Source organism: Chiloscyllium plagiosum, chromosome 24 (genome assembly GCF_004010195.1).
Source record: "Chiloscyllium plagiosum isolate BGI_BamShark_2017 chromosome 24, ASM401019v2, whole genome shotgun sequence".
Taxonomy (NCBI): Eukaryota; Metazoa; Chordata; class Chondrichthyes; order Orectolobiformes; family Hemiscylliidae; genus Chiloscyllium; species Chiloscyllium plagiosum.
Genome location: NC_057733.1, coordinates 2708095 through 2733794, shown reverse-complemented (window position 1 = coordinate 2733794; position 25700 = coordinate 2708095). Strand labels below are relative to the sequence as shown.

The window sequence follows — 25700 nt, the reverse complement described above, 5'->3', positions numbered from 1 at the left end:
AAGGCATTTTATAAGATGCCACATCAAAAGGACATTGCAGAAGATAAATGTTCATAGTTTAGTGGGTAACAGATTATCATGGATAGAAGATTGGCTGGCTAACATAGAAGCAGAGAAAGGAATAAATGGGTCTTTTTTTTCAGGCTGGCAAGATGTCATAAGTGGTGTGCCACAGGAGTTGGTATTGTGGCCTCAACTCTTTACAATTTACAGAAATGATTTGGATGAAGGGATCAAAGGTATGATAGCTAAATTTGCTAATGACACAAAGAGAGGTAAAATGAGTTGTGAAGAAGAAATAAAGAGCCTACAAAATGATCTAGATAGGTTAAGTGAGTGGGCAAAGATCTGGCAAATGATAGAAGATTGGTGGGAGAATAGGAATTTGTCAATTTTGGCAGAAAGAATAAAAATGAAGCAGATTATCTAAATGGTGAGACATTGCAGAGCTCAGATGCAGAGAGATCTGGGTGTCCACATGCATGAATCATAGAAGGTTAGTGTGCAGGTACAGCAAATAATCAGGAGAGCTAATGTTACATTTTACTGCAAGTGTAGGGAGGTTATGCTCGGTTACAGAAAGCATTGGTGACACCACATCTAGAGTACTGTGTCAAGTTCTGGTCACTGTGCTTACAGCAGGATGTTGTGGTGTTGGAAACAGTTCAGAGAATTTGTAGAATCATACAGCACAGAAGAGGTCCTTCAGCCCATTGGGGCTCTAAATTACTCTAAATCTACATTCGAACCATTATCTACCACTTAGCCTATAGCTTTGAAAGTTACGACACTTCAAGTGTTTATTCATCGTATCATAGAATGCCTATAATGTGGAAACAGGCTATTTGGCTCAACAAGTCCACACTGACCCTTTGAAGAGTATCCCACCCAGACCCATTCCCCTACCTAATTACTTTACATTTCCCGTGACTATTGCACCTAACCCAAACAACCCTGAACACTATGGACAATTTAGCATGGTCAATTCACCTAACCTGCACTTCTTTGAACTGCAAGAGGAAACCAGAGCACTCAGAGGAAACCCCATGAAGACACAGGGAGATTGTATAAACTCCACACAGTCACTCGAGGCTAGAATTGAACCCAGGTCCATGGCGCTGTGAGGCAGCAGTGCTAACCACTGAGCCACCGTGTTCATGTACTTTTCACAGACTTTGAGATTTCCCATCTCAACAACCCTCCCTGTGCATTCCAGATTCCCACCCATCATCTAGTTGAAAACATTTTCCTCAAATCCCCTCTAAACCTCCTGACTTTTACCTCAAAATTATGTCCTCTTGTATTGACTCTTCAACTAAGGGGATTGGCTGCTTCCTATCCACCCTGTCCATTCCCATCAGAATCTTATACACTCTCTCAGCTTTCTCTGCTCTAAGAAAAGCAACCCAAGTTTATCCAGCTTCTGTTCATAGATTACTTGGGATGGAGCAATTTACCTCCTGGTGAATCTAATCCGCATCCTGTCCAGTGCAATCACATCCTTCCTATAGTGTGGTGACCACAACTACACACAGTACTCTAGGTAAGGCCTAACAAAAGTCCTGTGCAGCTCCAATATAATTTCCCTGCTCTCATAATCTATGCCACAGAGTCAGAAGGCACATTACACTAGGTTTATTTGAAAGCACAGGTTTTCAGAGCACTGCTTCTTTATCAGGTGAAGTCACCTGAAGGAGTAGTGCTCCTAAATGCCAGAACTGATAAAGGCAAGTGTCCTGTATTCTTTCTCATCTACCCTCTTAACTTGTCCTGTCACCTTCAAGAATCTGAACAGTACCCCAAGACTCCTCTGAACTTCCTAGTGTCCTGCCATTTATTGAATACAGAACAACCTCGATCATCTGAATAAGACAGCAGGGAGTATTTTGTTTAGATAACCAATTGTTCGGATAACTGATCTGATCATAAACAAAAGAAGCATTTACATGACTTTGAGATCTTGTTTGGATAATCCGAAATTCAGATAACTGATTTTGGATAACCGAGGTTGTTCTGTACTTAGATATCTTGTTTCTTCTACCAATATGAATCATGTTACATTTATCAGGATTAAGTTCCATCTGCTAGCAATCTTCCCATCTGACTAATCCGTTTACATCCTCCTGTAACCTAACACCTTCTTCTTCAATGTCAACCACCTGACCAATCTTTGTCATCTGCAAACTGAATTATCATCCCTCCCACCTTCTCATCTGCATCATTTATGATTATCAAGCAATAAAGGACCCAGCGTTCATCCTCGTGGTATGCCACTGCACACTGAGCTCCAGTCACATAAACAGCCTTCTACCACCACCCTCTGTCTCCTAGCACTAAGCCAATATTTAGATCCAACATGCCTAGTAACCCTGGATGGAGTGAGGACTGCAGATGCTGGAGATCAGAGCTGAAAATGTTTTGCTGGAAAAGTGCAGCAGGTCAGGTGTTGCTGGAAAGGCGCAGCAGGTCAGGTTGTTGCTGGAAAAGCGCAGCAGGTCAGGTGTTGCTGGAAAAGAGCAGCAGGTCAGGTTGTTGCTGGAAAAGCGCAGCAGGTCAGGTTGTTGCTGGAAAAGCGCAGCAGGTCAGGTGTTGCTGGAAAAGAGCAGCAGGTCAGGTTGTTGCTGGAAAAGAGCAGCAGGTCAGGTTGTTGCTGGAAAAGCGCAGCAGGTCAGATTGTTACTGGAAAAGCGCAGCAGAGAAACGTCGATTCTCATGTTCCTTGGATGCTGCCTGACCTGCTGCGCTTTTCCAGCAACACATTTTCAGCTCTAGTAACCCTGGATCCCTAGACTAATACCTGGAATAATATAGAAAATAAGTGCAGGAGTAGGCAATTTGACTCCGAGTCCACACCATCATTCAGTATGATCATGTCTGATCATGCAGTTTCATTATCCCATTCCCACTTTCTCTCCATACCCCTTGATCCCTTTAGCATCAAGGGTCATGTCCAGCTGCCTCTTGACTATCTCAAACAAACTAGCCCCAACAGCTTTCTGTGGAATAGAATTCCACTGGTTCACAACTCTGAGTGAAGATATTTCTCCTCATCTCAGTCCTGAATGGCTTACCTCTTCGTCTTAGACTGTCACCCCTAGTTCTGGACTTCCCCCAACATTGGGAACATTCTTCCTGCATCCAACCTTTCCAATCCCATCAAGATTTTATTTGTTTCTGAGATCTCCCTGCATTCTTCTAAACTCCAGCGAGTACAATCCTAGTCGATCTAGTTTGTCTTTCATGTCAGTCCTGCGAACCTGGGAATCAGTCTCGTGGTCCTTCGCTGGACTCACTCAATGGAAAGAATGTCATTCTTCAGATTAGGAGGACAAAACTGCACACAATACTCAAGGTTTGGCCTCACCAAGGCCCTGTATAACTGCAGCAAGACTTCTTCTACACTTAAATCCTCTCGCTATGAAGGCCAGTATGCCATTAGCTTTCCTCATTGCTTGCTGTACCTGTATGCCAACTTCCAGTGAATGTTCCACCATGACACTAGGGTCTTGTTGCACCTCACCTTTTCCTAAACTGCCATTTTCCTAAACTGCCAATAATCTGTCTTTTCTTTTTCACATTTATCCACATTATATTGCATTTGCCAAGTATTTGCCCACTCAGCCAGCCTGTCCAGGTCACCCTGCAGCCTCTTAGCATCTTCCTCAAAGGACACACAACTCAGCTTAGTATCCTCTGCAAATTTGGAGATATTGCATTCAGTTCCTTCGTCCAAATTGTTAATGTATATTGTGAACAGATGGGGTTCCAGCACTAAACCCTGTGGCACCCCACTCATCACTGCCTGCCACTCTGAAAAGGATCTGTTTATTCCAACTTGCTGCTTCTTCTCTGCCAACCAGTTTTCTAAACACATCAATACATTACCTCCGATATTATGAGCTTTAATTTTCCTTACTAATCTTATATAGAACCTTGTCAAAAGCTTTTTGAAAGTCGAGATAAACAACACCTTCTGATTCTCCCTTATCCACACTACTGGTCACATCCTCAAATAACTCCAGAAGATTTGTCAAGCATGATTTCCCTTTAGTGAATCAATGCTGACTTCAACCAATTCTGTCATCATTTTCCAAATGCATAGTTATTACATCCTTAATAATTGACTCCAGCATTTTCTGAGCTGGAAATGTGTTGCTGGAAAAGCGCAGCAGGTCAGGCAGCATCCAGGGAACAGGAGAATCAATGTTTCGGGCATAAGCCCTTCTTCAGGAATGAGGAAAGTTTGTCCAGCAGGCTAAGATAAAAGGTAGGGAGGAGGGACTTGGGGGAGGGGCGTCGGAAATGTGATAGGTGGAAAGAGGTCAAGGTGAGGGTGATAGGTCAGACTGGGGTGGGGGCGGAGAGGTCGGGAAGAAGATTGCAGGTTAGGAAGGCGGTGCTGAATTCGATGGATTTGACTGAGACAGGGTGGGGGGAAGGAAAATGAGGAAACTGGTGAAATCCGAGTTCATCCCTTGTGGTTGGAGGGTTCCTAGGCGGAAGATGAGGCGTTCTTCCTCCAACCGTCGTTTTGTTGTGGTCTGACGATGGAGGAGTCCAAAGACTTGCATATCCTTGGTGGAGTGTGAGGGGGAATTGAAATGTTGAGCTACAGGGTGGTTGGGTTGGTTGGTCCGGGTGTCCCAGAGGTGTTCTTAAGGTCTTTCCTGGCTAACTTGTATCTCTAACTGAGCCTTCATATCTCATCCTAACATAAGCCTTCCTCTTCCTCTTGACAAGAGATTCAACTTCTTTAGTAAACCATGGCTCCCTCGCTTGACCACTTTCTCCCTGGCTGGCAGGTACATGCTTATCAAGGACATGCAGTAGCTGTTTCTTGAATAAGCTCCAAATTTCAATTGTGCCCATCCCCTGCAATTTCCTTCCCCATCCTATGCATCCTAAATCTTGCCTAATTGCATAATTGCCTTTCCCACAGCAATAACTCTTGCTCTGCATTATATGCCTATTCCTTTCCATTGCTCTAGTAAACATAACGGAATTGTAGTCACTATCACCAAAATGCTCACCTTCCTACAAATCTAACACCCGGCCGGGTTCATTACCCAGTACCAAATCCCCCTTGTTGGCTTGTCTATATACTGTTTCAGGAAGCCATCCTGACGCATTGGACCCATCTAAAGTACTCGAACTATAGTATTTCCAGTTAATATTTGGATAGTTAAAGTCCCTCTAACAACCACCCTGTTACTCTTGCTCTTATCCATAATTATCTTTGCTATCCTTTCCTCTACATCCCTTGAGCTCTTTGAAGACCAATAGAAAACTCCCAACAGGGTGATGTTTCCTTTCCGGTTTCTAACCTCAGTCCATACTACCTCAGTAGACGAGTCCTCAAATGTCCTTTCTGCCACCATAATATTGTCCTTAACTAACAATGCCACACCTCCTCCTCTTCTACCATTTTCTCCGTTCTTACTGAAACATCTAATTCCCAGAACCTGCAACAACCATTCTTGTCTCTGCTCTATCCATGTCTCCAAAATGGTCACAACATTGAAGTCCCAAGTACCAACCCATGCTGAAAGTTCACCCACCTTATTCTGGATGCTCCTGGCATTGAAGTAGACACACTTCAAACCACCTTCCTGCTTGCCGGTGAACTCTTGCGACCTTGAAACCTCATTTCTGACCTTTCCACTCTCAACCTCCTGGACACTAGAACTACAATTTAGATTCCCATCTCCCTACTGAATTAGTTTAAACTCTCCTGAAGAGCATTAGCAAATATCCACTCCCCAGGATATTTGTACCCCACTGGTTCAGGTGTAGACCATCCCATTTGTAGAGGTCCCATTTACCCCGAATGAACCTCAATTATCCAGGTATCCGAAACCCTCCCTCCTGCACCATCACTGTAGCCACGTGTTCAACTGCTCTCTCTCCCTATTCCTCACCTCACTAGCACGTGGCACAGGCAACAAAGCAGAGATAACAACTCTGTTTGTTCTAGCATTAAACTTCCACCCTAGCTCCTTGAATTTCTGCCTTAAATCCTCATCCCTTTTCCTACCTACGTAGAATCCTACAGTGTAGAAACAGACCAATATGCCCAACAAGTCCACACCAACGCTCTGAAGAATATCCCACTCAGACCCATTCCCCTATTACGCTGCATTTACCCCTGACTAATGCACCTAGCCGACACATCCCTGAATATTATGGGCAATTTAGCATGGCCAATTCACCTAACCTGTACATTTTTGGGCTGTGGGTGAAAACTGGAGCACCCAGAGGAAACCCATGCTGGGAGTACTGGGAAGAATTTGCAAACTCCACAAAGACAGTTGCCTGAGGCTGGAATTGAACCCAGGTCTCTGGCACTGTGAAGCAGCAGTGCCTTCCGAATTAAACCATTTGTCCTCCTCTGCTGAATTTTAAATTTAACCTAGTCCTCAGGTTTGCTGCTTTTTCTGGCAATTTTATATGCCTTTTCTTTGGCTTTAACACTACCCCTGATTTCCATAGTTAAAAATCACACAACACCAGGTTATAGTCCAACAGGTTTAATTGGAAGCACACTAGCTTTCGGAGTGACGCTCCTTCATCACACTAGCGTCGCTCCGAAAGCTAGTGTGCTTCCAATTAAACCTGTTGGACTATAACCTGGTGTTGTGTGATTTTTAACTTTGTACACCCCAGTCCAACACCGGCATCTCCGAATCCTGATTTCCATGGTTGTTAGCCATGGTTGAGCCACCTTCCTGGTTTTACTCTTAGCCAGATAGAGATGTACAATTGTTGAAGTTCATTCATGTGTTCTTTAAATGTCTGCAATTACCTATCCACCATCAAACCTTTATGTAGCCTTCACCAGCCCGTACCATCAAAGTTAGCTGTCTTTAAGTTTAGGACCCTGGTCTCAGATTTAACTGTGTCACTCCCTTAATGGAGAATTCTACCATATAATGGTCACTCTTCTCCAAAGGGTCTCACACCACAATGTTGCTAATTAATCCTCTCTCATTACATAATACCCAGTCTAGGATGGCTTGCTCTCTAGTTGTTTCTCAACATATTGGTTGAGGAAACCATCCCTCATACATTCCAGGAAATCCTCCTCCATTGCATTGCTACCAGTTTGGTTAGTCTAATCAAAATGGAGATTGAAGTCACCATAATAACTGCTGTACCCTTACTGCATGCATTTCTAATTTCCTGTTAGATACCATCCCCAACCTGTTAGTTGGTCTGTACACAACTTCCACTAATGTCTTTTTCCTTTTGGTGTTCCGCAGCTCCACCCATACAGATTCCACATCATCCAGGCTAATGTCCTCCCTTACTATTCTGTATATCTCCTCCTTTGTTAGCAACAGTGCCCCACCTTCCTTTCTTTTCTGTCTATCTTTTCTGAAAATTGAATAACCCTGGATATTGAGTTCCCATATTTGGTCACCCTGGAGCCAGGTCTCTGTGATCCCAATTACATCACATCCATTAATAACTTTGTGCAGTTAATTCATCCACCTTATTACAAATGCACAAATGAGCAGATTGCTTATGGGAAAGGTCTAGAAAGGCTGGACATGTATCCTGTGCAGTTTAGAAGAATCTGAGGTGACTTAATTGAACAGAAGATCCTGAGGGGACTTGACTGGGAAGATGTTCAAAGGATGTTTCCTCTTGTGGGAGAATCTGGAACTAGGCGCCATAGTTTAAAAATAAAGGTGATCCATTTAAAACAGACACGAGGACATTTTTTTTTCTCTCAGAGGGTGGAAATTTGGAATTCCCTTCCTCAAAAGGCAGTGGATACAGAATCTTTAAATATTCTTAAGTCATAGGTAGATAGATACTTGATTACCAAGGGGGTATAAGATTATCACAGTTATGCAGGGATGTTAAAATCTGATCATCCATGATCTTATTGAATGTTACAGCAGGCTCGAAGGGCTGAGTGGCCTACTCCTGTTGTTTGTTCATATGCAGTATTTCTTACTCAGTGAAGGCTGGGAATGCTTTGTTTTGTTCTGTTAGCATGTGTGCAGATATGTGATGGAAAATATACCATGAAGAATTGGAACTTGTAGTGAACAAGAATAGGCAAATGGAGATTGAACAGTTTCCCATCTAACTGACAAGGCAGGTACAGCACAGGTTAGATATAGAGTAAACCTTAATAATATTATAGCTTCTGCGTTCGTGTAGGGTAGGGATTCCAAGGATTTACAATCCTTGAGTGAAGAAATTTCTCCTCATCTCAATACTAACTGATCATCACTGATACCGATACCTTACACTTTCTAGTGGAAATTACTGACTGCTTTCCATTTTCATAAACTCAGGAGAAATGTTCATGTGTACCATCATCCCAGTTGTGATGAGTCAACCAGCATAGAGTTGATTTATTGTTCTGTGGCCCATTCACATTCCACCCTTATCAGCATGTCTTCAGTGATTAAAAAGATCACATTTGTCCTTTGGATCTCAGACTACTTTTATTCAAGTGTGATATGAATGATCATTTTTGGTTTTAACCTTCATCATTTACCATCTTTATAGACTGAGGAAGAAATTGTGAAATCGCTGCTGATGTTCATAGACCACCTAAATAATGACCTATTGAACGACCGGAAAAAGCGGATGAAGATTTTCATGGGGTAGGATCCTGTAAACTCTTTGCATTCAAAATCACACTGGCATGTCATTGTCTAACTCCAGTTGTCCTCCAAAGCCTGTGAATGTTAGGCCCTCTTTCTGATATGGAAATTCACTGGTCTCAGCTGCTGGTTAATGAATTGGGACAAGAGAGCTACAACTCTGACTTGTGTAATTAACCCTTTAGGGCTGCAGTTCCCTTGTGTAGCTAACCCGTTAATGCTCTTAGTGTTGTCTCATGTAAATAACCTGACAACAATCTCTATACTCATGTGCAATTAATCCACTATCATTCTTGGTGCTCATGAATAATTAATCTGTTATTTCTCTTAGTGCTTTCCAATAGTTGCCTATTATCAACAGAACCTTGTGATCTCTCTCTCTCTGTGCTCTAGTAAATTAGATTGTATATGCCCTCAGTGCTGTTGTGTAGTTGAGCCATTGGAGCTATGACAAAATCAAAACTGAGAAAGTTAGAATAGTAAATAGAAATTAACTGGACTTGTCTTCAGACCATGTCCTGACTCAGTTTCGCCAAAATTGTACTGACTGTTTTATTTCTCTTTTCATAGCACTATCAAAGTGAATCTGTTCAATATCACCTACTTGCAGTTTCAGGAATTGGTAAGTATCAATTCAGTTACACCAATCCAGGTTGTAAATTAAACTGTGATCATCTCTGACAACACTCTTTTCAGAGACCATGGGTGAATGTAAGAATACTGGGATCAACAACCCTGACAGGAACATGTGGTTAGCACTGCTGCCTCACAGCGGCAGGGACTCCTGTTCGATTCCAGCCTTCAATGGCTGTCTGTGGGGAATTTGCACATTCTCCCCATGTCTGTGTGGGTTTTGGCCAGGTACTCCGGTTTCCTCCTATAGTCCAAAGATGTGCAAGTTAGATGGAAAGGCCTTGTTAAATTGCCTATAGTGTTCCCTGGTTTGTAGGTTAGGTGCGTTAGCAGGGCTTCATGGATAAGGTAGGCAGATGGGTCTGGGTGGGATGATCTTTAGAGAGTTGGTGTGAACTTGTTGGGTTGAATGGCCCATTTCCACGCTTTGGAATTCTATTAAAACATGATTCCCTGGGATCAATACCCTGACCAGAGGATGATTCCCTGGGATCAATATCCTCTCCGGAGCATGATTCCCTGGGATCAACACTCCAGTAGGAACATCATTCACTGGAATACCCTGAAGGAACATGGTTCACTGGGATTTGATTAATCCTTAACCTCTTAGACATTAGGGACCATTTTGTAATTACAAACCAATTGTCACACAGAAAAACATTATACCCAAATCTGGTTAAGTGAACATACTTATATCAATAAATTTTATCCTACTCGAAGATCAAACGAACCCACATACCTTACATTTTACTATCATCCATGTGCCTATCCAAGACTCACTTAAATGTCCCTAATGTATCTGACTCTAACACTACTGCTGGCAGTGCATTTCATGCACCTCTATAGAGGTGTATAAAGAACCTACCTCTACTATCTGCCTTAACCCTTCCTCTATTCACCTTAAAATTATGCCCCCCCCCATGATATTTGTTAAGGTTGTAAGTTCAGGGTTACAGAATGAAGCAGGGCTCAGTTTTGTTTATCTGAGAGCTTTTTGTGATAGTTATATTTTTGTTGTGTGGGTTCCTTCTTCACTCTCATTAAATCATTTATTAGGTGATGCAGTCATCAAGTCATAGTTCAGCATGGAAACAGACCCTTCAGTCCAACTAGTCCATGCCAACCAAATATCCTAAATTAATATAGTCCCAGTTGCCAGTATTTGCCCCATATCCCTCTAAACCCTTCCTATTCATGTACCCATCTAGATGCCTTTTAAATGTTATAACTGTACCAGCTTCCATCACTTCCTCAGGCAGTTCCTTTCCACACACGCACCACCCTCTGCATGAAAAGCTTGCTCCTTAGGGCTTTCTTAATTTCAGGATTACTACCCGTACCACGGTCTAATAAGGCTAGGAACAGAGAGAGAGTACAGTTAAGCACGTAGCTACAGAGCTGGTGTAGGAGGGAGGGCTTTAGATATATGGTTCACTGGGGAAGGTCGGACCCCTATAAGAAGAACGAGTTGCACCTGAACTGGAGGGGCACCAATATCCTGGGTGGGAGATTTGCTAGAACTCTTTGGAAGGGTTTAAACTAATGTGGCAGGGGTGTGGGAACCAGAACAACAGGCCAGTAAGTGCAGGGACTGGGGACAAAAGTGAGACTGAGAAAGGCATAGTGGAGAGTAAGAGCAGGGAGAGGGAAGTTATAGGGCTCAGAGAGACTGTAGGTCTGGAGTGCATTTACTTCAATGTAACAAGTATAACAGGTAAGACAGCTGAACTAAGAGCATAGAATCATATGTTATTGCCATTATGGAGAAGGGACAGACTGACAGCTTAACATTCCAGGATATTGCTTTTAGATCAGACAAAAGGGGTGGGAGAGTTGACTTGCTGATAAGGGATCACCTCACAGCTGTGTTGAGGGAGGGCACATTGGAGGGATCTTGCAGTGAGGCATTATGGGTGGAGCTCAGGAATAGGAAGGGGGAAATCACAATATTGGGAGTTCCTATAGACCTCCCAACAGCCCACGGAGGGAGAGGAGCAGATATGTAATCAGATACTGGAAAGGTATGAAAAAAGCAGGGTAGTTATTTTGGGTGACTTCAACTTTCCTCTTATTGACTGGGACTCCCTTAGACCCAGGGGCTCAGGTGGAGAGCAGTTTGTTAGATGTGTCCAAGAGGGCTTTTTGAGACATTATGTTGACAATCCAACCAGAGAGGAGGCCATATTAGACTTGGTATTGGGGAATGAGCCAGGACAGGTGATCAATGTTTCTGTAGGAGAGCATTTTGGGCTTACTGGCCATAACTCCATAAGATTTAAAGTAGTCATGGACAAGGTCAAGAGTGGTCCTCGGTTGAGGATGCTTAATTGGGCAAAGACCAATTACACCCACATTAGACAGGGACTGGGGAATATAGATTGGGAGCAGTTATTTGAGGGCAAATGTACATTTGGCATGTGAGAGGCTTTTAAAGACCAGTTGATTAAAGTACAGGATGTGTATGTCCTTGCAAAATTGGAGGATAGGAATAGCAGGATTCAGGAACCATGGATGATAAAGAAATTGTAAGCTGAGTCAAAAGGAAAAAGATCTATGCAGATACAAACTGAAACGTCCTTGAGGAGTATAGAAAAATTAGGAAGGAACTTAAATGTGGAATTAGGAGGCTAAAAGGGGCCGTGAAATGTCTTTAGCAAATAGGGTCAAGGAGAATCGCAAGGCTTCTTATACATTTTCAGAAGAAAGAGGGTAGCAAGGGACTGAGTGGGTCCATTCAAGGATGAAGGAGGGAAGTTATGTGGGAGAGATCCTTAATGAGTACTTTGTACCGGTATTTACCAAGGAGAAGGACATGACTGATGTTGAGGTCAGGGATGAGTGTGTGAATACTCTAAAGAATGTCAGTATATTGAAGGAGGAGGTTTTGGATATCCTGAATTGCATTAAGGTATACAAGTTCCCAGGGGGAGATGGGATCTATCCCAGGTTACTGCGAGAAGCAAGGGAAGCAGTAGGAGGGGCATTAGCAGATATCTTCACATCCTCTGTGACTACAAGCAAGGTTCCAGAAGTCTGGAGAAGAGCCAGTGTTGTTCCCTTGTTTAAGAAAGGAAGTAGGGATAATCCAGGAAATTTTAGGCTGGTGAGCCTGATGTCTGTGGTGGGGAAGCTCTTGGAAAAGATACTAAGGAGCAAGATATATGCATATTTGGAAGAAAATTGACTAATTAGTGACAGGCAGCATTGTTTTGTACAGGAAAAGTCATGTCTCACCAACCTGATTGAATTTTTTGAAGGGGTGACAAAGATAATTGATGAGAGAAGGGCTGTGGATGCAATTTATCTGGACTTTAGTAAAGCATTTGATAAAGTCCCACATAGCAGATTGGTACAAAAACTAAAATCATGTGGGATTCAGGGTGGGCTGGCTAGATGGATACAAAACTGATTTGGACATAGAAGACAGAGGGTAGTAGTGGAATGGTATTTTTCAATGGAGACTGGTAACAAAGTGGTGTTCCACAGGGATCCGTCTTAGGTCCTCTGTTGTTTGTGGTACATACAAATGAGCTGAGGAAAATGTGGGTTGTCTGATTAGTAAGTTTGCAGGTGACATGAAGATTGGTGGAGTTGATGATATTGCTGATAATTGTCAAAGAATACAACAGGATGTAGATAGTTTGGTGACTTGGGCACAGAAATGACAGATGGAGTTTAATCCAGACAAATGAGAGGTGATGCATTATGGAAGATCAAATTTAGGTGTGAATTATACTGTAAATGGAAGAACCCTTAGGAACATTATCATTCAAATGGATCTGGACATGCAGGCCCACAGTTCCCAAAATGTGGCAACACAGGTGGCCAAGGTGATTAAGAAGGCAAATGGAATGCTTGCTTTCATTGGCTGAGGCTTGGATTACAAGAGTTGGCAAACCATATTGCAGCTACATAAAACCCTTGCTAGGGCACATTTGGAGTATTGTGTGCAGTTTTGGTCCCCACACTATCAGAAGGATGTGGAAGCTATGGAGAGAGTGCAGATAAGGTTTACCAGGAAATTGCTTGGGCTCGAGGATATTGGCTATGAGAAAAGTTAAAAAGACTAGGATGGTTTTCACTGTAAAGACAGTGGCTGAGAGGAGACCTGACAGAGGTTTAAAAATTTTGAGAGGTGTACGTAGGGTAGATAGTCAGAGGATTTTTCAATTACAAGGGGGCACAGGTTCAGGGTTGGGGGGGTGTTAAGGGAGACATGCGAGGGAAAATTTTCATGCAGAGAGTGTTAGGAGGCTGAAATGCATTACTAGAAGAGTTGGTGGAAGCAGGCACATTGGGGACATTTAAGATGCACCTGGATGGTTACATGAATAGGGAGGGAACAGAGGGATAATGGACCAAATAAGAGCAGAAAGTTTGTCTTTTTATAGTTTAGTTAGGACATGATGATCAGCACGGGCTTGGAGGGCCAAAGGACCTGTTCCGGTGCTGTACTTCTCTGTTGTTCTTTTGTGAATCTTCCTCCTCTCACCCTACACCTATGTCATCTAATTTTGGACTTCCCGACCCCAGGGAAAAGACCTTGGCTATTCATCCTATTATGCCCCTCATGATTTTATATACCTCAATAATGTCATCCTCCAGCTCTCCAGGGAAAATAGCCCAGCCTGTTCAGCCTCTCCCTATAGCACAAACCCTCCAACCCTGGCAACATCCTTGTAAACCTTTTCTGAACCCTTTCAAGTTTCATAACACCTTTCCTTAGTAGGGAGTCCAGAATTGTACATAGTATTCCAAAAGTGGCCTAATCAATATCCTGTATAGCTGCAACATGATCTCCCAACTCCTATAACCAGTGCACTGACCAATAAAGGCAAGCATGCCAAACACCTTCTTCACTACCTTATCTACCGGCAACTCCACTTTCAAGGAACTATGAATTTGCAATCCAAGGTCTTTGTTCAGCAACATGCCCAGGACTTTCCCATAAAGTGTATACGCCTGCCCTGATTTGCCTTTTGAAAATGCACACCTCACATTTATTCTAAAACTCCATCTGCCACTCCTCAGCCCATTGGCCCATGTAGTAAAATGTGTAGTGTTTGTGTTGATTATAGATTATTTGGAATCTCACAGAAATGAAATAAGAAAAATTCATTGATGTTCTCAAGAATGATTAACCCTCCATTAAGCTTCAAGATACACTGCAAAGAAAGGATTAACTTCCTAGACACCATTGAGTTAAATTGACAGAAGGCAACAGGCCCAAGTTCATAAAGTCATAGAGGGGTACAACATGGAAACAGACCCTTTGATCCAACCTGTCCATGCCAACCAGATATCACAACCTAATCTAGTCCCACCTGCCAGCACCTGGCCCATATCCCTCCAAGCCTTTCCTACTCATATATCCATCCAGTTGCAATTGTACCAGCCTCCATCACTTCCTCTGGCAATTCATTCCATACACATACCACCCTCTGCGTGAAAAGTTTGCCCCTTAGGTTCCTTTAATAGCTTTCCCCTCTCACCCTAAACCTATGTCCTCTAGTTCTAGACACCCCCACTCCAGGGAAGTGACTTTGTCTATTTATTCTATCCAATCCCCTCATTATTTTATAAATCTTGATAAGGTCACCCCACAGCATCTGATGCTCCAGGAAAACTGCCCCAGCCTATTCAACCTCTCCCTATAGCTCAAATCCTCCAACCCTGGCAACATCCTTGTAAATCTTTTCTGAACCCTTTCAAGTTTCACAAATCTTTCTGAATTGCATACAGTGTCCTGTACAGCCACAACATGACCTCCCAACTCCTGTACTCCATACTCTGAGCAATAAAGGAAAGCATACTAAATGCCGTCTTCACTATCCTATCTACCTGTGACTGTACTTTTAAGGAACTATGAACCCACTCCAAGGTCTCTTTGTCCTAGTACATTACCATTAAGTGTATAAGTCCTGCTAAGATTTGCTTTCCCAAAATACAGCACCTTGCATTTAACTAAATTAAATTCCATCTGCCACTCATCAGCCCATTGGCCCATCTGATCAAGATCCTGTTGTAATCTAAGGTAACCTTCTTCGCTGTCCACTACACCTCCAATTTTGGTGTCATCTGCAAATTTACTAACTTTCCCTCTTATGCTCACATCCAAATCATTTGTATACAGTAAGCACTGATCCACTACTTCACATGAGGCACAAAGTGACTCATTCGCAAATGATAAAGTTTCTGCCTTATGGATTAGAAGCAACAGCTGACAGCAACTGGTAAGTGAAAAACAACCGGCTTTCTTGAGCTTCAGGTTTTTTCACTAGAGTGGGTGGTACTTCTTCCCTTTCCAGATATCCAAAAGACTTCATTCACACCCATAAGCTGGTCAATAACAGAGTTGTCAAATCAAAGAACTAATCGGAGTTATCATCAGGCTAATGACTTTTAGTCATCCACGACTGATCACGATTCCACAAAACAATTAGGAATCTAGCTGAACCTAGTTGCCTGCTGAATTTTTGGTAGGACAGAACTTAAACATTGCTAAAAAAAATTATATGTTAAAACTTTTCATCTTGCATTTATGGAAACAAGAATGTGAGAAACAGACGTGGCAAAAAAAAGACCCTATAACAACTTTTCCCATGGCAGTGCATTGACCAGTCAGAGTGTAACTGCCTGGTCTGAGAATTAAGATTAACAATTAATTGTTCTTGGTGTATCTCCAGGCTAATCATTGTCCAGCCAATCAGCACCCTCTTCCTATTTGCATAAAATGGTGTCTCTTCATTTCTTCACAGCATCCCTCTTCTATTCAGGCATATAGAGTTGTGATATTTTTCAGCCATGACTTAATTGAATGATGCCACAGATTTGAGGAGCTGAATGATTGGCCTGGCTTCTAAGACCAAAAACCATTGCTTCATATTGTCCCAAATCATCCAGACCAGTAAGTGTGCCTCACCTAGTATCATCTGCTTGTTGCTAGGTTGCTCAGGATCTGCAGGAGCAAGTGATAAATATTGGAGCTGGCAAATCCAAGGCAACTGTTGAGGGTCTATTCCAACTCTTCCAGAAGCTCAAACAGCTACAGCATCAAAAAATTTACTTAGTACCAAAGTAAGTACCAAAATTCACCTCTGAATGTATGTATATCATAGTGGCTACAAGAAACTCATGTACCAACAGTCTTGATTTATTTAGTGTACCAAATCACATGTACTCACACAGTCAACCACTGTCATGTATAAATTTATGCAATGTACCTCCAATACATCTCTGGTCACACAATGCATGCCAGCAATACAATAGTTATTGATGGTACAAAACATGCTCATGTGCTCACACAGTACATGTTCAACACACATTTACTATACCTCTATATCATATACTAAAATAGTTCATTGTTAACATGCATTTTCTTACTGTGTACATCTGATATGTATTCACATAAATTGCAGCTAACACTCAGGTACTCTGTTCAAGGATATTCTTGTAGATGTATTGTAAATGTCCTTTATAGTACTCTAAAGATTTTGTTCCTGGAAAATCATAATCCAGAGGACAAGAGTCCACATTCCATCAACTCGTTTAAAAATCTGGAAATAATTTGCTGGTACCAGTAGGAGACAAGTTATCAATATAACAAGTTTGAAGCCAATGCACAAAAGGAGCAAAAGGGAAAGTCTGTGATCGGGTGGAAAACAGGAGAGCTTAAAGAATTAAAAAAAAAATTAGTGCAGCATGGAAAGAGAGGGAAATGGGAGAAGAAAACAGGATGATTCTGAGATGGTAACTACAGGTAGCAGAATTATGACTACTAGCTGCTGTAGGGAGAAAATTTGGTGCATTGGTTATGAACTCTGTGTCAAATCCAGATGGCTATAACTTGTCAAATCAAAAGATGAGACATTGTTTCTTTGAGCTTCACTGGAACAGATTCTGAAGACAGAATGTCACAGTGGGAGTGAAGTTGAGAATTAAAATGACAGATAACCAGAAACTTGGAGTCGTGCTTGTGGAGCACAAAGTGGTCACCCCATCCATGCTGACCACAATGTGAGCAGTAAATGCAGTAACTAAATGAGAGAAATACAGATGATATGCTGGGCTGTAGATAGTGGGGAGTGAAGAGATAAAATAAATCACATTACATCTCTGGCAATGGAAATGTGCCATAGGATAGTCTACCCCATGCCATTATAGAAGGTGTACCATGCATGTACCCTATCCTTACTTGTTCAAGTTCCCAAATAGTTATTTTTGTGCTTCTTTCAATTCAGTTTACTGTATTGAGTGCTGTTCACCAGGAGACCAATGCACAACTATTTTGCAGAACACCTTCTCCAGTTTGCAAGCATGATCCCGAGCTTCCCAAGCAAGTCATTTTAATTTTCCAACACAATCCCAATTAAATTTAATTTTCCTTGGCTTCCTACACTGTTTCCATAAAGCTCAGTATAGGCCTAAGGAACCAGACCAAGATTAGGCACTTCACAGTCTTGCAGCCTAAACATGCAGTTTAAGATTTTTAGATCACAAATCCAGCCACTCATCTTCTAGTTGACAGTTGTTGACAATGATTCTGCTGCACCTTCCCTAGACTTAGCTTCTGTTTCTTCACATCCCCATTATCCTCTCCTTCTACTTTGATTGCACAGTCATCCTTTATTTCATTCAACTTCTGTCTTCACAGCTCTTCCATTTTGTTTTTTGCCCCTCCTTTGCCCTGTCTCTATACTCTCTCAAAATCCGTTGCATCTCCTGCTTTTCCCAATTCTGATGCAAGATTATCAACCTGTAGTGTTAAGTTTGCCAATGCACAGCTGTAGCTAGACCTGCTAAGTATTTCCCCCAGTTTTAGAAACATGAACAATAATGCCTGGACTGCCGCCATCTTCTCTACCATTGCGAACCTGCTAAATCTATCAAACCTCCTGATTTGTGACCAAATCTTGTTTTTATGCATTAGCCACTGTGTGTTTCAAACAGTTTGAAGATTGGTTCCCTGTGTTTTTCAGTGACACCACTCTTCCATTGGATGGCTTCCACAAATGGTTCAGTGAGTCTTTACCCAAGTGGTTGCAGATGGTATATGAGAATTCGGTGGAGATGGTTCAGCGGGCTGTGTGGAAAGACCAGGTATCACAGCTCTGAAATGAATAACCCGTGAGCTAATTGCTTTGTGTATGTGATGTGTGCCAGTCAGGACTATGTGGTTAGCATTCCTCTGTTGTCTGCTTCAGAAAAGCAACAGAGGAAGGGGACAGGATGGGTTGATGGGTTTTCTACTTTGAGAACTTGGTTAACTGCTCCATAAATGGAAAGGTAAAGACTGTTTGCTGACTGTCTGGCTGTCGGGAGATTGATACTGAATGTCTTGTGGGTGCTTGTCTGTGGGATTTGCTGAACTTAATCTGCCACAGAGAAATAGACCATTAGCCCAATTGGGGTCCTGTAAGCACAAGCCAGCCTATGAAATGAGGGCTGAGTCAAGTCAACCTTGTCTATCACAGTGTATAGGTTTTTATGAGGCAATATTACGTTTCACTTCACCTTCACTTTATTGTCATCAGAAAATTCTGTATGAAATTCATTTTGGGAATGTTGTTCACATGGTTAAAAAATAACCAAATAATAACAATAAAGCAAAAAGATCCTCTACATCAGATATCTGAATTTAACTAAATCATGTACAAAAACTATTCCAGTGTAATTAGTGTAATCAGTCAGTGAGTCCACATATTCTAATTCCTACATCAGCTCCTGTTAGTTATCCGAATGAATAAAGGATGCAATGAGCTTAGGGGCCAATTTGTCCTCCATTGGCAGGATTGTAGCCTCTTTCTCTAATGTATGTAACAGTCGTCCTTAGGAAAGAGGTGATTCTCATTGCTCGGGACAGCCTTTCATCACAATTCTCTCGCAGATTTCATCAAGGAAGATGAGCTCATCAAATCCCCTTCCTACCTGGTTCAAAAAGCTCTTTATCCTGAAAGAGTTTGAATTCTCAAGACAGGCATACCAAGCCAAGGCATTCCCAAAGCAAAACATGCTCAACTACTAGCATACAGCTTAAAGAGTTTCATGATTGCAGGACTAATCAAAAACATTTTAAATTCCTGAATATAACCAGGTATGTAATGCATACATCTGTGCATTGATTCCTTCAATTCAACATTTCTTGACACTAAGATAGTTGTAGTTATTAACAATTTTAATGCCTACATCATGGATTTTGACAGGAGCAGCATAATTAACTGGCTTTCTCCTTAGGTCTACAACTCATTGTCTTTGAGAGCAGGAAAGAGGAGCCTGTGGTGTTGGAGGTATATTAGCACGGTTAGAAGCCATGATATGGAGCTGCCAGTATTGGACGGGAGTGGATAAAGGCAGAAGTCACAACACCAGGATATAATCCAACAGGTTTATTTGAAATTACAAACTTCTGAAGCTCCGTTCCTTCATCAGGAGTCTTCACCTGATAAAGGAGCAATACTCTGAAAGCTTGTGATTTCAAATAAACCTGTTGGACTATAACCTGGTGTTGTGTCTTCTGAGCATGGATCAAGGATTGGCTAACTACTGGAAGATAAATAGTTGGGATAAGGAGGGCATTTCAGGATTGTGATCTGTAATTAGTGGAGGGCCACAGGGATCAATGTGGTATATATAAATAGGTGGGAAGGCAACTTAAGGATGGAACATCGAATCTGCAGAAGATATAGACAGGTTAAACAAGTGGGCATAAGCTTTGCAGATGGAATATATTGTTGGAAAGTGTGAAGTTATACACTTTGGCAGGAAAGTGGAGTTGAGGATTATCAGATCTGCCATGATGTCAATGAATGGCGGAGCATAACTGATGGGCCGATTGGCCTATTTTTGCACCTATGTCTTATGGTTATAGCTTTCAGTTTGACAGAATTGTAATCGCACCTTTTTTACAACATCGTCACCGAATTCCTAGTTTTAATTGTTATTCCTCATAAGATTCTCAAATATCATACCATCAGCATACTCCAAGATCTAATTGCGCCACCGTGCCATGTTAATGGTTAACACTGCCTCACAGCACCAGGGACCCAAGTTTGATTTCAGCTTCTGGCACTGCCTGAGTGGAGTTTGCACATTCTCCCCACATCTGCATGGGTTTCCTTCGGGTGCTCTGGTTTCCTCCCACAGTCCAAAGATGTGCAAGTTAGATGGATTGACATGGTAAATTGACAATGTCTAGGGGTGTAGGCTAGGTGGATTAGTTGTGAGAAATGCAGGGTTATAGCGTAGGGGGCTGGGTCTGGGTGGGATGCTCTTCAGAGGTTCAGTGTGGACTCTTTTTATTTTGATTTTGATTTAAGCTTTATTGTCACATGCACTCAAGTACAGGAGTACAGTGAAAAGTGTACAATGTTGCCACACATGGTGCCATTTTCGGTATGAAGGTGGACTAAATGGCCTGCTTCCACACTACAGGGATTCTGTGATTCCATGACAATCATTCATAGAGAGGATGAAACATATCAGTCACATTCAGTAGCCCTGAGGAGATTCTAACATTCAAACAGAAACTAACTGTCAGTATTATTTCTATAGCTGGAGTCTCTGGGGGATAAGAATAAACACAGTACCTCTGTTGTGGATATTGGAACCTGCTTTGCCAAGATCAAACACACTTGGACAGAGCTGAGTTGGCCAGAACCTGAAGAAGCTTTTGTCATCATGGTCAAGCTAACAGAGGTGAGTTTGAACCTTCTGAAGCAGCAGGGCTATGATATTAAGTAAACTTTATTCACATCATTGGGCTTACCATGATGGTAAGGTTCCCTCTATTACCCCTCTACCCAACAGAATTTTGTTTTGGCACTTTGGCCTAGACTTTCATCATGAGTCAAGTGCAAATAGTCATGAGAATTCCTTGCTCCATGATTTGATCTTGCCTCTTGCACGGCTTGTGTGGTGTAACCTGTTTGCCTCACTCTATCCAAGTTTTTTTTCACCCTATGATCTGTTTGTCCCTGCTTACTATAACCTGCCTGTACTACTCACAAAGGTTTTCACTGTACTTAGCTGCATGTGAGAATAAATCAAATTAAAATGCCAAAATACAAAATGCTAAAATACAAAACACTTTCTCACCCCTCTATCATTCGCCAATGCCTAGCGTACAAAATATAAGATACTGTGCGTCCCAAAACACTTACCACCTTACCTTTATATTAGAAACATCTCAGAACTGACTACAAGACTCCAATGTCCTCTGAGAATAATGACAGCACACAAACCAATAGCCATATTTCACCAGCTACTATCAAAGACAAAAGACCCCATACCTACTACTTGCACCTACAAAATATCAAGCAGCAACTGCGAGAAACATTGTCAGACAAACGGGCAGAAAATTTCACCACCAGAATACATGAACATCAGCTTGCAACAAAACGACATGATCAGTTCTCCCTCATGTCAATATGCGCTGACAATGAAGGACACCAATTCAACTGGGACAATGTTACGATACTGGGACAAGCAAAACAAAGGCAAGCTCGGGAATTCCTGGAGGCCTAGTATTCATCCACTGGTGCCGTAAACAAACTTACTGAAATAGATCCCATCTACAGACCACTACAGCTCAAAACCGGAAATAGTCATGACAGACAAAACTGTATACACTGGGCAGATCACAAAAACAGTGCTTCATCTGGTGGCTCCACAGCACTGAAGATGGCACCCAGAAAGGGAACAAAATACTTGAGAAAAATGTCAACCAGCTCAGTGAACCAACCAACAACTCCAGGGGAAAATTGTCTTCCAGAATTTGCTGTATTAAAAAAAAACTAGATCATAAAACCCATTTATTAAAATTTGTTCTTTCAACTAATAAAGCCTAATAATAACAAATCTTTTTGTGCATAAAACCTTATAACTGAAAGCATTAAAGTGGAATTCTAATTAATTCCAAAGTGTCTATAGCCATTTGTAGCTATCAATCAAACTGAAATGGCAGGTACCTTGATTTAATAATGGACGATTGCGATATCAGTCAAGTGGCAGCAATCCATTAATAGAAAGGTATGACAGAAATAACAATCAGGTTTCATTATAAAAAAAAAACTATCAGGCAATATTTTCAAGGATTTAATGGAGACGACTTTTAAATCCCTTGATAGCTCCCTTTGACACTTGCTTTTCAAACGTCGTCTTTAAATTTTGACGTTCCTCTGACAGCTCATCTAGACACTTTTGATAATGTTCACTTGACAGTTTCTAGTTTTAACAATTGAGTTTTTCAGGTCTGTTGACAGATTAAATGAGCTTGACTATTAATTTTTTTTTTTTTTTACACACATTCATGCCTGCTTTTAGTATTTCCGATGGGTACCAATATGTTCTACAGCAATATCCAAGGGGACCTTAACTCTCTCAACCCTGGCTATCCAAAGAAAGGAAAAAAGTTCAGTCCTGTTCTGAGCGGGTCTATGCTTTGCATTTTGGGTTTCACAATCCTGAACTACCATAATCCAACTTGAACGAAGGCAGCTGGTGATATAAATGGTCAGCCTCCTCCCTTGTGAAAATGGGCACTGCCATGTTCAGTGGTGGGCCATGTCACTTCCAGGCTTGTTCCCCCATGAGATTTTTTTTCACCATTACAAGTAACCTGGAGTAATTTTGACTGTGCTGCACATGGTGAAAAGAGCTGTGCTGAGCATGGAAAGTGGTTGCCAGCAGGCCTGGGTTTGAGTCATCTGAAGACACATAAGGTCCAATTCACACTCTATAATTGACTACTTACAAAGAGGACTGAGGGAGCTACAAATTTCTCAAGGGATTTTTGATAGTCTCCAACTCTCAACCCCGATATAGGCATTTTCACCACAGAGCCTCATAAGAGATGTGCCTAGTTGTACCTTCAGTGTTTTTAGTGCCTGCAGTACAATTTAGAATTGGGTAGCTTGGGGTCATTAGGGGCTCATATAATGTTAAACCAAGTTGCACTCCCTCTCAAACAAAGCCACAAGATTTGAACAAATACAAGAAAAAAATCAAAAATTCTTGATAAGATAAAAGCACAACTGTAGTTCACATAGAATGTTGAGAATGAATCTGATTTCACTCTCCACTGTGCCATTACTCACCTGTAGAACATCTGTTTCAGTGTAATCATAATCCTGTGTCAAATCTTCAAACCTCATTGAATATCAGTGACAGGTGAAAATTCACCTGTTTGTAGAGGTAATCTGATCAGTATAAAAATTGCTCTAATAACTTTGAAGCTCTGCCTGTTCGGTTTGACTGCACACACATCTGTAAAATTGACGATCTTCATGCATTCTTTACATTGCAGGACATGTGCAAGATTGCATTGATGTACTGTCGGCTGATTGAAGAGAGGGCAGAAGAGCTATCAGTCAAGCACTATCAAGTAAACACACGTGATGTGAGTGTAACACATCGGGATCCACACCTGGATTAAACGTGTAGTAAAACCTTCCACATCTGCATCTCATCAAGGCAATGTATCATCAGTAGTAGATATTGATCAGCATTTTATTAAGCATTCACATGAACAAAATGATATGTTGCAGATAGCTGTTGATAGAAACAATTGGATGTGCTAGTCAGTTAAAACCATATTAATTCCCAGATTTGGCCACCACTAGCAATGCCAAGATTTATTACACATACCCAAATTGGCCTCAAAGTGGTACATGTCCTTCCAGACCTGCTGTGGGCTTAGTGGTGATGGAACTTTCAAAGATGTGGGAATTTCAGGAGCAATGAGGCAGGGATGGTGGTCATTTGTCCATGTCATGGTATGTAACCAGCCCCAGAGATCCAAGTCTCACTGCACTCTTGCTGGAAATGTGGATTGAGGGGTTTTGGATATGGTGGGGAGGGGAGAGGTTGAAAATCATATCAAGCAACCTGTCGTATCTTTACTCTTATCAATTATGTTGATCTTGGTCCACTATGGTAATTTCTCAATTTGGAGTGTTAGTGGAGGCTGAAGGAATGGCAAAGAACTTTCCATTGATGCAAATGTCCAATACCTTCAATTCCAGTCAGACATCCATGGAGTGAGGTCACTACAATTATGTGTCGTTCTCAATAATATGAAGCAGCTATGGGAGGTTATCTCCAAACTTCCAGAGGAACTAGACTGGCAAGGCCTGAAGGAAGACACAGCCGATATGATTCCAGAGGACCAGATCCAAAGCACACTGCACACTCAACTGGAAACATTCAATAGCTCAATCAACAATAAGATCAAAGGTGTGCTCCAAACCCTTGCACAGAAGGTATGGAAGATCCTTCAATGTAACCAGAATGTCCAGAATAAAGGCATCTCGCGGTACTGTTGAATTTTGGGGAGTGTGTTCAGTTACCCAGTTGACCATTTGTAAACAATGTTCGGGAAGATATAACGTTTGTTTAAAAAGCAGCAGTTTAGATACGATATGCTATTAATGAGAATATTATAATTTAAAAAGGAAATATATGGCTCATGACAGATAAGAATGCTTCTCCACTCTCAATGAAAGAGATGGGGTGGTGGTTTTGAAGTGGTGGGGTATTTGTCCCTGATGTCATACAGTCTTTGAAGGTAGGAGAAAGTGAGGACTGCAGATGCTGGGGATCAGAGCTTAAAAATGTGTTGCTGGAAAACGCAGCAGGTCAGGCAGCATCAAAGGAGAAGGAGAATCGACGTTTCGGGCAGATGTTTCCTTTGATGCTGCCTGACCTGCTGCGCTTTTCCAGCAACACATTTTAAAGTCTTTGAAGGTAGTCTTTCATCACAGCTGTTTTTATTCTTCTCTCGAGCTGATGTAAGGGAACTCCTAATCTTCTCTAAAGATTTTTTTTTTTTTCCCCTGGATCATCACCTCGCCTATCCCTGTTAATATCTTATTTTGGGCTCTGGCCATCTTTGCTCCTCCCACCCCTGCTCCCTGCAGCCCCAAACAATACCCAAAATGGTGTTTGAAAGAAGAATAGCCACAAGAGACTCCTGCACTACCTTCCTACCCCTTCTGGACAGTGACCCATCTATATGACTGAACCCCTTGAAATCTACTAACCATGACTCTGTGCCACCTGTATCCTCCACAGTATCTCCAGCCGATCCAAGTGGTCTGATATTAGACAGATCCAAGCACACCACCTGCAGTCATAGTCTCCAGGGGTAGTAAACTACTCCCTAATCTCCCACCTCCAGCAGGAGGAGCATGCCACTCATTGATTGCCCCTTAAACATTTGCTAACATGGACGTGCCTAAGAAGATCCACACTTTTCTCAAATCAAGTGTTTGTAGACTACTGCTGACACACTATGCTGCCTATATTCTATAAGGCCTAAAAGAAGAAGCTCTAAGTATGACCTTTTTTAAAAAAACCTCCATTCTATTACTCAGTTTTTTTAATATTAAGCATACAGAAGGGGGAAAAAACACGTTAATTCTTAAAATCAAGGACTTAGTTTAAACT

General features: G+C 41.8%; 1 protein-coding gene across 1 annotated transcript in view; it reads left to right on the top strand.

Annotated features, from left to right (window-relative positions):
* unc13d (unc-13 homolog D (C. elegans)) overlaps positions 1–25700 on the top strand; it is a 155992-nt gene that overhangs the window by 71381 nt on the left and 58911 nt on the right. The window contains exons 17-23 of the mRNA XM_043715210.1: positions 8527–8624; positions 9195–9246; positions 16204–16334; positions 18236–18356; positions 20808–20951; positions 23560–23652; positions 24278–24514. Of these exons, the coding sequence (XP_043571145.1) occupies positions 8527–8624; positions 9195–9246; positions 16204–16334; positions 18236–18356; positions 20808–20951; positions 23560–23652; positions 24278–24514 (876 nt within the window). The remainder of the gene's footprint in view (positions 1–8526; positions 8625–9194; positions 9247–16203; positions 16335–18235; positions 18357–20807; positions 20952–23559; positions 23653–24277; positions 24515–25700) is intronic.